General features: G+C 40.4%; 2 protein-coding genes across 2 annotated transcripts; both read left to right on the top strand.

Annotated features, from left to right (window-relative positions):
• Window positions 1–4,815: 4,815 nt before the first annotated feature.
• LOC105023931 (glucose-dependent insulinotropic receptor) lies at window positions 4,816–6,938 on the top strand. The gene is made up of 2 exons (XM_010893482.3): window positions 4,816–5,734; window positions 5,980–6,938. The coding sequence occupies exons 1-2, from the start codon at window positions 5,167–5,169 to the stop codon at window positions 6,615–6,617; spliced, it is 1,206 nt and encodes a 401-aa protein (XP_010891784.2). The 5' UTR covers window positions 4,816–5,166; the 3' UTR covers window positions 6,618–6,938.
• A 3,445-nt stretch (window positions 6,939–10,383) lies between these two features.
• rbmx2 (RNA binding motif protein X-linked 2) lies at window positions 10,384–13,547 on the top strand. Its single transcript, XM_010893483.3, has 6 exons — window positions 10,384–10,494; window positions 11,276–11,391; window positions 11,711–11,762; window positions 11,926–12,055; window positions 12,199–12,385; window positions 12,569–13,547. Exons 1-6 carry the CDS (start codon window positions 10,487–10,489, stop codon window positions 13,279–13,281), a joined length of 1,206 nt encoding a protein of 401 aa, XP_010891785.2. The 5' UTR covers window positions 10,384–10,486; the 3' UTR covers window positions 13,282–13,547.
• The last annotated feature ends 928 nt before the right edge of the window (window positions 13,548–14,475 follow it).

A 14,475-nucleotide genomic window follows, 5' to 3' on the forward strand; every position in this document is an offset into this window, starting at 1 on the left:
ACCGTCATCTTGAACTTCTTCCATTTTCTAATAATTGCGCCAACAGTTGTTGCCTTCCCACCAAGCTGCTTGCCTATTGTCCTTTAGCCCATCCCAGCCTTGTGCAGGTCTACAATTTTATCCCTGATGTCCTTAGACAGCTCTCGGGTCTTGGCCATTGTGGAGAGGTTGGAGTCTGTTTGATTGAGTGTGTGGACAGGTGTCTTTTATACAGGTAACAAGTTCAAACAGGTGCAGTTAATACAAGTAATGAGTGGAGAACAGGAGGGCTTCTTAAAGAAAAACTAACAGGTCTATTAGAGCTGGAATTCTTACTGGTTGGTAGGTGATCAAATACTTATGTCATGCAATAAAATGCAAATAAATTATTTAAAAATCATGCAATGTGTTTTTCTGGATTTTTGTTTTAGATTACGTCTCTCACATTTGAAGTGTACCTATGATAAAAATGACAGACCTCTACATGCTTTGTAAGTAGGAAAACCAGCAAAATCGGCAGTGTATCAAATACTTGTTCTCCCCACTGTAGGTGCTTTTGGGCAGTTTTAACCGCTTGCCTGGACCACACACCTGATTGGTCATATCAATAGAATGAATGTTTCAGGCTGACATATATTTGGCAACTTAGCAACTTCATATTGCTAATTGACATCCACTTAGTAGGTAGAAGGTAGTTTGAGAATGGACAGGACAAGTTATTACGTCAAAACACTCCTGGGCCATCAACACACCCAACTACCTTTTTTACTACACATCAGTTTGCAGGATGAATGGCCAGTCAAAGTTTACTGGCAGACTGGGGAAAATTCTTCACTGCCTCAATCTTCCTCTGCAGGGGGCGGACAAGATCCTGGCTGTTCAGGTGACCCAGGCAGCATGCGTAGGACCAACCCAGGCAGCCCTTTTTGGGGTTAGCGGTTAGGCCAACTCACAGGAGTCCCTATTAGATCCTCTGGAGGCGATCCTGGTGTTTCAACCAGTTCCCCTTGTGGTTGACGACGTCTTCAAGGTAGCCGGCAGCGGTGTAGTAGATGGGGCTGTAGTAGAATGGCCCTCAGCTGTCGAAGGGTTGTGGGGGGCATGGTGTCCAAAGGGCATGACCTGCCTCGCTACTGTTGCTACCTTTTGTTAACGCAATCCCCGGCCCCACTAGTAATTGAATTATCACAGCATGAATTATCATCGAAACATTAATTGAATAGAGACAGTTATTCAAGCAGTTATTCAATAGGCTATACAATAAAAAAATTCAGTTGAATACAATTTATTTGAACATTTATTCAATGGAAAATAGTTACTCAGGCAATCATTGCATGCAAACTTTGTGGGATGTAATCTATCTGTCCAAATGGTTATGGCACCCTACAATTGGGGGACTATATACAAAACATGTTATGATTAAAGTGTAATATGGAATATGAAACACTCTCAAATTAAAGCGGTCAGTCTGCACTTAACAGTAGTCATTTCATCATTTCAAATCCAAAGTTTATTAAATTTTTTACATGTAGATTTTAGTAATCAGACAGTACTATCCACAGTGTACAGGAGGGTTCAAGGGCAAACAAGATATTGTTTTCTGCCTCACCATTTCAGGGATTCAAACCAACCAACACACCTTTGATGACAAGACCAACCTCTTGTCTATGAAACATTTTAAAACTGACATTCAGAAAAACAAGTGTAAATTTTAATATCAGTTTTGATACAGCCTGAATGACAACTACACTTATGAAAACAAATGGAAAGTTTAATGTTTTTGAACGTTTTGATACACATTTTGTAAACATTGACTGTCTCCCCATTAGTTGTATAAGGAAGATGTTTTATTGTTTATACTGCCCTTTAACACATTTATGAGTGTTTTCATGGAGTAGATGTAACACAGTCAATCACATTAGTTCCAGTAGGAAATCTTTTTCATGTCCAGTGACTGTATTAAAGCTCATTGAAAGCACCATGTTTCTTGACAATCCTGCAGAAATAACTACTTAGTTTTTTCACAAATGGCATGAACTTTCATCTTTGTATTATCCTGCAAATGGCAATTCTGAGAAATATGGGCACTATGACAATATTCTTGCAGTAGAGGAAAAAGTAACGCATACTACTTCATACTCCACAAAAGTAAATAATGCTCTCTGTAAACAGCATTCTTTTTAAAAAATTTTTGTCATCTACTTAAATTAGTAAATCCTATGGCATCATCCCTCAATGCAAGGTACACTACACCACACCCTACACCATAATGGCTACAGAAAGCTGCCAAAAATAAATCCACCGCAATTGCCAGCTACTTTTAATTCCCCATCACATCCATGTATTACAAATGTATTGCCTTCAATGCCAACATGGAAATTCAACAAGAGAAAGATAATTCATGCCTGTATATAAAAAGTAGAAAACTAAAAACACAGCTAAAACAATGATGTTTGCATCCATTCCCCCTCATTTGTATCTTGCACAACATGCCCTCTAGGACCTCAACAAAATCTATCTGCATCAATTCAAAATTCACATCTCCTGCTTTATTCCATTGAACTGCAGTGATAAGAGGCATCTCTAAAAATATTTGGGTACTCCAAAGTTCCCCAAAAAACAACCATGACTAGCAAGAGAGCATTTTGTCCTCTTGGTCTATCTGTGGCAGGTGCCCTGTAGGTCATCTCCATTGTATGGACAGTGTAGGAGAGTGTCTCAGTCCTGGGTATGAGGAGTATTGAGGGTATCAACTCGGATCACAGAGTGGTGCGCATTAGCCTTATGACTCGCTGGTACAGCTGCTGGACAACTGTCATCAGATTCCTAAAAGGTTTGTCAAAAGAACATCAAAGACATGGACAGCGAATGCTACCAAACACATGCTATGTTCCTGTTTACATGTGGTAGGAATAACAGAAAATATCAATTTTCATAATTACTTTATTCATATTTTAATAATTCCACTAATATAAGCCTAACTGTGAGTCTGTTAATACATGGAAAACAGTAAATCAGAAGCCACATACAACATTTAAATTTGACGACATCCCACTGTTATACAGTATGTATTTTTTCTCTATCAACTAAAGGTAAGAGCACACACGTCTACCTTATCTATATATGTAGACATAATGAATTTTCCTTAAAATCTTCCTAAAAAATTATATTTTTACTTATCTTTAACCTTAACCAAACCATAAACCCAAAAAAGTAATAGTTAAGCCAAAAATATAATTTTTTTAAACAGGCACAAGTTAAACATCCGCACTGAATTTCCATTTGTCACAAATATGTCACAAACATACACATTATGAGATAAGATATATAATAAATATCCACATCATCATGATTAGACATACGTGCCCTAACACGAGTACTGATCCACAGGCAAATGTACACACATCTACACTGCAGACACACAGACTAGACTCAGTCAAGCCTTACACACACACAGACTAGACTCAGTCAAGCCTTACACACACACAGACTAGACTCACCGGGCGCTGACGGAGACACAGTTGTTGCGGTTGGGGTTCAAGCAGAAAAGTGAAGCAACACAGTAGACGCAACACAACAGCATGGACAGCAGTCGTCTTTTTAAAGACATCTTCAGTTCACGGTCCAGAGGAAACTCAAATCAACTTCAGGGGTCAAGCCCAAGACAGGAGGCAGTCAATTCAAAATCTAACAACTTTAAGAAGTTTCTAGTCAGGGCAAGGCGGTGTTGAGAACCCGTAGGGGAGGAGTGGGCAGTACTAGGCGTAAACAGGGTGAGAATGCTTACTGGTACATGGGCAGTGGGCACAATTACTGCTGACCCACAGAAGTTTGAATAGCTCTGAAAGGTCTAGTAGGGATGAATGACATTCCCACATTGTATGTCTGCAGGGGAGCCAGAGGTTATTGTGTTTTTCTTTCCTCTGTGATAAAAAGGGGATCTTTCCTCTACATGAAAATATTAGAGTGAATTTGATGTGAACATGATGAAACTGCTTGGACTGACCTGGTTGTGGTGTTGTTGTTGTGGGTATGACGGAAGAGGTGAAGACATGGGAACAGAGAGATATAAGATACAACTGCATCCTCTAATGAGGAAGTTGGGTAGTCATTCATGCCCCCAATGCAGAGTTTCCCATGTGTAAACGGAAGTAGTTACTGATAACAAACACATGGATAGAAACACCCTCAGCCTGTCTGGTAAATGTTAATGATCTTTCTCCCTACTGTGGGATTAGCACCTCAGTTAGGGCTGTTCATATACATACATACCACCCTAATTTATGATGACCCCTGATGATATACAGTACTGCAGAAACGGGGGTTAGTCACACCATAATGTTTACAGACATATGAATATGCAATGTTGTGTGCTAAGGTGAAGGTGCTTCTGAAGATTAACATTTCTTTTATATCTTTATTTCAATGGGACTCATCTTGACACCAAAGGAGCCAAGACAGCTGATATTATAGGAGGGCATAGTTGTTTCCCCTTCTGTGTGTTGATCTGATTTTTTTTTCTATAGGACCCACACAATATTAGCAGCCAGATGGGTCTTCCTATAGCGGATGTGTCTTCCCAAGGGATATGCCAAGAAACTCTCTTGTCTAACTGCTTAACATATTGACATCAATGAAATAGAACACAAACCACTTAAGAGTTTATGATTAAGACACAGGTGGCATCAAAAGTGGATTTTTTATAGTTTATACTGTTGTCATTACCATAGATCTGGTAGTGGTGGTGAACCCTTGTGGTAAACAGCCTCATCATCCCGGATGTCTGCACTAGGGACTCTCAGAAGGGACTGGGATGAAAGCCAGATAGCAGCCTGGACAAGGGTCAGACTCAGAGGAACCAAAGCTGCTGACAAGAGAGGAGGGAAGAAACTTTGCCCCCTCAGGAGCATTGGGAGTGGATGAGGACCGGCTGAATGTTCTATATTTTTTCCTAAAGAGTTTTTAACTTAACAGTATGTTTGTTATTGTGGAATTTTGTTTTACAAGGAGTTTGACTGAGAAAGATATCAACAAGAAATCTTCACAGGAGTCAGTATAAAGATGAAAGAAATTACCTTTGGATTCAATATACCACAGCAGGAATGGATGTTGGTGGATATCATTTATTTCTTTGGCTGGGGTAGTCTCGCAGATTTACAGGACTTATAGCTTGTGAAGGTAAATGCAATGGCAGCTCACAATGAGACAGGCTGGATGGGAGAGTTGGGTCCCAACCTCACTGCCATGATTCCCGGTAGGAGACACATACCCCGTCCTTTTGTCTACACCTCTATGACACCACAAATAATGGGATGGGTCCTGAGTGTGGCCTCTCTCCTAATCATCTCTACAAACCTACTGGTAGCAGCTGCTCTGTTTCAGCTGATTCGAAGGAAAAGCAGTCAGAGCTGGTGCTTCGTGCTCAACCTGGCCCTGGCAGATATCCTTGTGGGCCTGGCTATCACTGGCATTGTCGAAGACGTGTTTGAAAATTCCAACTCCCATAGCAATGGAACTATTCAAACTACTCCACTACTACAGCCATACTCTACACAGAAGACAAAGTGTCTACTCCGCATGGCCTTCATAATCTCCCCCACGACGGCGTCCATCTTGTCCATGTTCCTGATCTCTCTGGACCGCTATGTGGCCATCAAGCTGCCACTGCGCTACTCCCAACTCACTGGGAGGTGGACCGTGACTGGGGCCCTGATAGCACTGTGGTTACTATCCCTCACTGTTGGCTTCCTACCAGGTGGAATTCTTTTTTCTCTATTCAGTGCCCACATGTCCCTGACCACAGCATTTAACTTCTAATCAGGCAATAAACAGGCAATCAGGCAATATGTCAGGAATATTCAGTTACTTTCTGAATTTATTAAATTAGGATTTATTAAAAACGAGTTTTTGATCAACGTGATAATAAACATAATATATTTCCATATTAACATGAATAATTGATATGCTGTAATAATGTGTTTTCTCCCCCCTCTGCTCCAGGCATGGTGCAGCAGCTACAGCAGGGAGATTTCAATGGCGGCAGCCTCTGCACCTTCTTCTCCATCCTGCGTCCTAGGGGAATCATTGTGGTGTTCTGTGCCGTCTTCTTCCCTGTCCTCTGCGTCTTCACCTACTTCTACCTGGACATCCTAAAGATTGCCTGTGGCCACCAGAGGCAGATCCACCAGGCGAGCCGGGCCGGCTCCAGGCTACCCCAGCGCAGCCGCTACTGGGGCCATGTCAAGGCCCTGCAGACTGTGGCGTTGCTGGTGGGCTGTTTCACCCTCTGCTGGTGCCCCTTCTTTATAGTGTGTGTGGTGCAGGTGCTGTGTGAGGCATGCGAGCTGTACAAGGTGTTGGAGAATGATCTGTGGCTGCTGGGACTGTTGAACTCCCTTATCAACCCTCTGGTGTACGCCTGGTGGCAGAAGGAGGTGCGGCTGCAGATTGGGGTGCTTTTCTCCTGCAATATGGACAGGGCCTGGAACACAGCCATGTTAGACGTTGGTGAGCAGTGTCAGATGGAGCTGTGTCAACCCACTCAAACTGGTGTATGTTTGGACGACGCCCTGAGTCAGGACCCCACCTTGTCCTCCGTCGTTTTTGAAGGAAGATACACTTTACCACTCTCCGCCTAAACCACAATTTGAAGAATTTAAAAATTTTCAGAACTCTTTAAAGTTAAATTTACCAATTGTGATGATTATTGTGGCAACTTAGAGCATTTTCTGTTTCTTGCTAAAACCAACTGACCTAAAAGAGAATAGAAAAAAATAGCAGTGATAATGGATGTGGAGACATCGCGGAACCTTCAGACTGGAACAGATGGCTTTATTTGCTTTGATTCATCCACGAAACAAATTTATATTATCTCTGCATAATATGCACTTTGGCCCTTTCTGCATTCCCATCAACCTGTGAGGTTTAAGAGAAGGGACATTTTTTGGTATAAAAAAAATATTTTCCGGACATTCAGTTATTATATAACAATAAACATTTTGACAAATTAATTCATTTGAGTAGTGTTTTAATTCCTCCAGGGAGTTGCATGATAAATGTGTCAAATTTTATTGCCCATATAAACTATTCATTCTTGATGGCGAGGTAGAATTGCTTCATTATTTTCTCACACATTACCATAGTGCCAATGTCTTGAAAAAACTATGACAGGAAATAGGAAGGTGGAATATTATGGTTTGAGTGGTTAATATTTAAAATAAAGTATAGAATGCTTGAATGATTATTCATTCATGGAAACATCCATGTCATATAAAGATATGTTTACAGGATAAGTACACATCCGAATTTTACAACTACAGGGAATACAATTATACTTGTTGATATTAGGGATGCTGGTGCTATTAAATTGCATTTCATAAGGAATAGAAATTACAGTCTAGTGTGTAGGCAAATACAGTATCCATTAGTAAAAATGTTGCTTAAGTAACAACTACTTCTGAATTAAATCAATTAATAGAATTTTCAATGTTAACACAAAGTTGTTCTGGATGACTTGTTTGGAAGAAATAATCATCAACATTTGTCAACACTGAGAAGGGAGCTTGGCTTAGACTACACCTCCCACACACAGAGCAATATGGATGTTTTAATTCATTGTGCCTATTCTGTTGAAAATTTTTAAAAAATCTACTAAAACTTAAAGTTCTATTGGAAGAATTCAGATTTCACATTTTGCTCGGTTGGGTTAAGTGTTTTATGAGTGAATACATCACTGGTTTGAAAAAACTATTTTTACATTCATAACCGGGGGGATGTGGGAATTTATCACACAGGACAGGGAAAGATCCTCTTGAACAGCTCTTGGATATATACAAATGTTTTGAACTTGTTGAGCAATGCAAATTGGCCAATGGCCAACGAGCTACGGGCTGCATCAACTATAAGAGGTCAGTGTTTGGGAAAGTTCAGAGCATAGGGATGATAGAGATGTTTCCCACTAGTATATGATTGCTGGAGGGCCATTCAAGCGGATGTTTCCTAGTTGTGAGTGGTAAGATTCCACTTCCCACAGTAGCTTTGCATCTCTCTCTGATTTCTACCACATGCTGACCTCTACCCTTGTTAAAAGCCTGGTATCCCCAAATATCAGATAAACCATTCTCAACATAAACAATAAGCCAATGAGTTGTCTCGCTCTTTGGCACCCCTTCCATGTCCCGGAAACATTAGATTATTGTTGACTTTAGAAAAGCAGATGAGGTAACACGTCAGAATCCACATCAACAGAACTATTGTAGAGTAAGTCAGCTGTTTTAACTTACTAAGTGATCACAGAGCCAAGGACCCTACCAACGGTGTCAAGAGGGTGCAGCAGCAGCTCCACTCCCTAAGGCGTCTAAAGACGTTTGGCATGTCATTCTGGGTTCTCTTCAAATAATACCTCAGCACAATCGAGAGAAACCTGAACAGCTCCATCATGGCCTTCTATGGGAATGATTCTGCACAAGACCACAAGGCCTCACAGTAGGGGTAGTTGAGAATACTTTACTGGGGCCAAGCCCCGACTAATACAAGACATCTAAAGTGCCTTCAGGAAGTAACCTTGAACCCTTCACTTTCTCCAAATTTGCTTGTGTTATGGAATTATTTCCTGACTTATTATTTTTCTAAACTCAATCTGCATACTATATGCCATAATGACAAAGCAGAAATATGTTTTTACTAAAAATGAAAAACTGCAAAATATAATGTACTTAAGTATTCAGAACCTTGGCCACAATTCCTTGACACTCCAAATTTATTCCAGATGCATCCTGTGTCCTTTGACAATCCTTGAGATGTATCTTGAACTTGATTGGACTCCACATGAGAAAAAATATTTTGATTTAGCAAGATTGACACATGTCTATATAATGTCCATAGCAAACAGTTAAGTCCAATGAATTCTCCATAGAATTGTGTCAAGGCAAACATATCTAAAGCATTAAAAGTTCCCAGTAACGCAGAGGGCTCAATCATTGTGAAATGGAAGAAGTTTGGAACTACAATGACATCAAATGTCATGGTTCTGCACAAAGAGCAAGGACTGTGAAGGACCTGCAGAAATTCTACATAAATTACTGGTCTCTGATTGTTAAACAATATAGAAGGCTCAGTGCTGTTATCTTTTCATGGGGAAGGTGCACAAAGTATTGAATACAGTGGTGCTAATAAAGGTGCTACATGTTTTTGAAATATTTCTTGTTTTAAGATTTTTCTTCTTTGAGCAATTTCAATTTCTCATATTTTGAGTGTAAGACCAAGCTGATAAACAACAATAACCATGTTTCTTAACAAAGGCGTCAAATAATTCTGAAAGGCACTGTATAGACCTTACTGACAGATCCTAAAACAACTTTTGCATTAACAGTAATACATATTTCACTGTACATATACAGCTCGCATTGTGGACAATGAGATGGTTTTAGTAGACGCTGTATTATTCGGTCCTAATCCTACTTTCCCATAGGCACATAATAGTTATTTCTCTACAGTCCAATATGTAATTCATACAGGTCCGGCGCTAGAACAAACGTGTTGGACGGGCATTTGATTTCCATGGGCGGTCAGGTTTATCCTACTTACCAATGTAGAATAGTAACTTCAGCACGACGGACCGAAAGCAAATAATTTTAGCATGCATGGCTTACTGGGACAATATAATACTAAAGTACACACATTTGAAAGCTTTTAGTAACTACAGCAGTTACACACTTCAGCTCAGTGATCACATCATTAAATAAAGCAGATCCTCGATCGCGTTTGCAGATGAAGGCAAGAGAGCTACATTCCCAACTGTAATTAATTAAGTACAGTATTTGGAAGCATCTTAAACAAACCCTTTTTGGGGGGCAAAGCAGTCAAAATAAGGAGCCATATTTGGGACTCTAACATTCGGGGACCTATGTTTTAAATGCATAACACAATAATTTCTCAAACACAAAACACTTCAGTTAGTAGTACAATTCTTTTTTACTGCAAGGCAAGTGGCAAATATGACCAGCATGCTAGTTTATGAACAAGCATCAACAATTTCTCACTGTGCTCAACATAATACATATCTTATCAAGTTATGATGCTCTTCAGTAAGGTATGATTTTAGTATATACTTTTTAAATGTATGACAATGTCGTCTATGAAAAAGCTGCAAAAAAGATTGATTTCGGTATCATGTACGTAAGGTTTTACCGCAGAACTACATTTTGAAGGAAGCATCAGAATAAATTACTTTTTTCATCTACGGGACCCATAGTAGCGAAAAGATCGGTATAACTAATTCAAGATAACCCTGGAGGCAAGTGAAGCTAGGACATTAGCCATAGCCTAACACGAGCTAGCGTGATCTTGGTTTACGTTGAGTGGGAGTGGATTGGAGTGGATGTGACGACCTGATGCTTCCGATTTATACATCCGGTAGGATTTCTTGCTCCTTGCTTATTTGTGCATGTAATGTATTAGAGCTCCATTTTATAATTAGTATCGTTGTTATGTTCACGGAGATAACTGCATGATGAAGTAAGTAGCAATAGCTATGTAATAGAAAATGTGTTCCACATTTTGTAGCTGCATATTATATCTTAACTCGTGGAGGTGTGCTGGTAATGGTGGTCGCAATATCTAGCTATCTAGTTAGATAGCTAGCTAAAAAACGTTAACGTTAGTTACTATCGTGACGTTGTTAGTGAATTACTGCCGGAGGGGGATATATATTAGTCGACAATATGACTATATTAGCACAATAATGATTTGCTGAGAAGTATCTACTGTTACCTACGTTTATGTTATGTACCGTCACGCAAAACAGTAAGCACACCCCCCGGAAAGTTGCATTTTGACTTTTTATACTTGAACTAAAATCCAACCACATTCATTAATAAGTTATCTAATCTAACGAATCAAATTTTTCATTTGAAACCATTTATGCAATCAAAATAAATAGAAATGCTGTTTCATAGTCCTGAATAAATGTACTTCTGTTAGTTGCTCAGTCCACAAATGTTGCAGACTAAAATACTGAAATAGTTGGATACACAACCTTTATAAAATGCTGTGCCTTCAGTACATGGGAGCGGTTTGTAACATAGGTCAACTGTCCTAACATTTTCTATGGTACACAAGTATGATATTGCAAAAAGACTTCCCAAGTTACCCCCAGAGCTCGATGACCCCAAATCATGCGGTACAAAAAAAAGCTTGGCTACGGTGGTCAAAGAAAGAGCTATGGATAGAATACTGACTGAGTTCTGCTTCATATTGCATTTTTTTTCCCCTTCTCCATCATTCTCCTGTCTTCCAGTCCCCTGACCAAGGTGAAGCTGATTAATGAGCTTAATGAGAGAGAGGCCTCACTTGGGGTGAAGGAAACCGTGTCATGGCATTCAGAGTATAAGGACAGTGCCTGGATCTTCATTGGTAAGATTTGGTGTCAGAAACTCCTTACAAATCAGATTGATCCCAGGCCCAGTGCCAAAGGGGAGCTAAAGGGATTTAGCCCCCTCAGTTTAAATGTATCCCCCTAGTATTAGTTTAATGTATGGATGATGATAGTTGCGAAAGAGAAATGATCCCCCTTCTGATTTCACCTGCCTGGCAGCCTGGCCTGATTGATCTTAATCTATGGATAGGTTGTACTGTCAGCTGACCAGTTGGTGGCAGCACAGTAGTGGCTTTCATTCACAGTGAAGTCTATTTACCACCACCATTATAAGCATGTTTCTCTTGTTAACTGCAGGTGGGTTTCCCTATGAGCTGACAGAAGGTGACATAGTCTGTGTCTTTTCTCAGTGAGTCCCATACATACTCCCATCTCCTCTCTTTCCTTTGAATCCTATTCCTTTTGTATTTCTATGCTTCTATTTTATCCTAACCTTTGCCCTTTTCATTTAGAATAATTCTTTGCGGTTTTCTGTTGTCAGCTAAGTTTAATCCTGCTTAATGTCTCTGCAGATATGGAGAGATAGCCAACATAAACCTGGTCCGTGATAAGAAGACCGGTAAATCCAAAGGCTTCTGCTTTATCTGCTACGAGGACCAGAGGAGCACCATCCTGGCTGTGGATAACTTAAATGGGATAAAGGTAAGGAATGACAGTCAGGTAGAACTAATAGGGATAAAGAGTAGAAGAGATTAAACCAGTAAACATCGATCAATTATCAGATCATTTAGTGCTGTAGATGACTGCGCCTCATTGTGTTGTGGTCTGTCTCTCTTGGCATCTAGATAAAGGGACGGACCATCCGAGTGGACCATGTGCTTAACTACCGGCCTCCCAAAGACAATGAGGACATGGACGATGTCACCAAGCGTCTGAGGGAGGAGGGCTGTGCCCCAAAACTACCTGACCCTTCATCCTCTGAGTCTGAAGAAGAGGAGCAATACGCTGTGCCTGTTAAGAAGCCCAAGAAAGGTGAACGAATGGGAACATTGTGGAGGATGCTGGGCTGCTGACTGTCAATCGTAATAGATTGGCAATTTGAAATGCAACAGCTTGACTAAAGAGTGTAATGGCTTGAACACTAAGTATCTTGGTGTCTCAATCATGTTCAGATTCTCTTACCTTGCTCACTGTCCTGTCTTTCATCTAACCCAGACAAGAAAGAGAAGAAAAAGAAGAAGAAGAAGGAGAAAAAGGCTCTGAAGGCTGAGAAGCAGCAGAGGGAGATGCTTGCCCAGACTCCCCCTGGTTCCTCTGGACCTAGCCCAGCACTGAGGGTGAAGCAGGAGAAGGATGACCTGAGCTATGACAAGTACAGCCAGCGGGGGGTGCCAGAGGAGCGTCTGGGGGCCAGCACGGAGAGGCCAGGGCACCACAGTGATACCTACAGGCTGGAGGGTGGAGTGTATCAAAAACACCATGGAGACCAAAGGGATAGGGAAAAGTTCAGGGAGGATGGGAACAGGAGAGATGGACTGCAGCTGGATAGAGATGACAGAACAAATGACAAAGGAAAAGAGAAGGAAAATGAGAGGAATAGAGAGCCAGACTGGTCCAGTGATAGAAATAAGGACAGAGAGAGAGACAGGCCCAGTGATAAAGACAAGGACAGAGAGAGAGACAGGTCTAGTGATAGAAATAAGGACAGAGAGAGAGACCGGTCCAGTGATAGAAATAAGGACAGGGAGAGAGACAGGTCCAATGTTAGAAATAAGGACAGGGAGAGAGACAGGTCTAGTGATAGAAATAAGGACAGAGAGCGAGAAAGGTCCAGTGAGAGAAATAAGGACAGAGAGAGAGACAGGTCCAGTGATAAAGACCGAGGGAGGGACCGGCCCAGTAAGTACAGAGAACACAGGAGAAAGTAGTGCCTCGATTGAACTGAGCTATGAAATGTCACTCCCACATTTGAAGAATCTGCAAGGAACTGTGACTACAGAAATGGAACTAACATTCTTGATTTTTATTATTAGGGCTATTGATTCCATATTATCTGTAATGGAAACAGTGATATGGAGACTGGTCTGTATAGTGGAGGATCCCTTGAGCCAACCTTGTTGTTGTTTCCACAACAATGTCTTAGTAACATCCACAACAGAATAAAATTGTGAATAACTTCACACAAAACACTGTACACTGTTAAATTCCTTTTAATAACAATTAATAATTTGATTTACATTAGTAAATAAAAATATTTGCTTTTGTAAAAAGACTTGAGATTGCCTTTTCAACAATAGTCTGCGAGAGATGACATGAATAACTTTTATTCTATTGGATTTTAGGTGATATTAAGATGGGTAAAAACATCTTCCTATTGTCTCCAAAAACGAAGTAATCAAAAGGAAAGATTATCTCCATAGGATAACATTGACTTTCCAAAACATTACACTGTGCAATTCAGTGAAAAACCAACAAAGACAGACAAAATAATTTAGAGAAAAAAATCACTTGGACCAAACATGGTCACTAACCCATACCTGCTCAACAGGATTTTAACTGAAATTCATCTGCATCATTGAACTTGCTAAATTATATTTAAAAGCCACTTCAACACAGTTAATCGTCTACTAAGAGAAAAGAAAGCATAGCCACAGAAATAGATATTTCATGAATAAACCAAAATTGTCAAAACATGAAAGGGGAAAAAGAAATTGGTAAAGCATATTCTGTGATAATCAAAAATGAGACATTTTAATTACAAACAACAGGTTGTGTGTGAAGATGCCTGTCGATCATTGGCATCTGACATACAGTAAATGTCATGAGTTTTATTCATCTCATCAAACTGGTGCTCCAAGGAAAATCCCCAACAGGGCTATAGAGACATCAGAGGATGAGCTACCATACTGTTCTTAGATGATAGGTGGGAGTTAATCTCCCTCACTCTGGGGTTAACGTTTCCCCTCAGCTATCCCAGTGGGGAGCCAGGCTGAAGACTGGTCACACTCAACCACTGAGGTTTTGGTCAACACCCTAGCTTTCTATTTGCATGTATTATGGTCAATACTATCTTCTAGTCTGGTCTATTGGTTAGTTGCCTAGGTGACGTGATGTATTTGACA

This window comes from Esox lucius, chromosome 7, assembly GCF_011004845.1.
Source record: "Esox lucius isolate fEsoLuc1 chromosome 7, fEsoLuc1.pri, whole genome shotgun sequence".
Classification (NCBI taxonomy): Eukaryota; Metazoa; Chordata; class Actinopteri; order Esociformes; family Esocidae; genus Esox; species Esox lucius.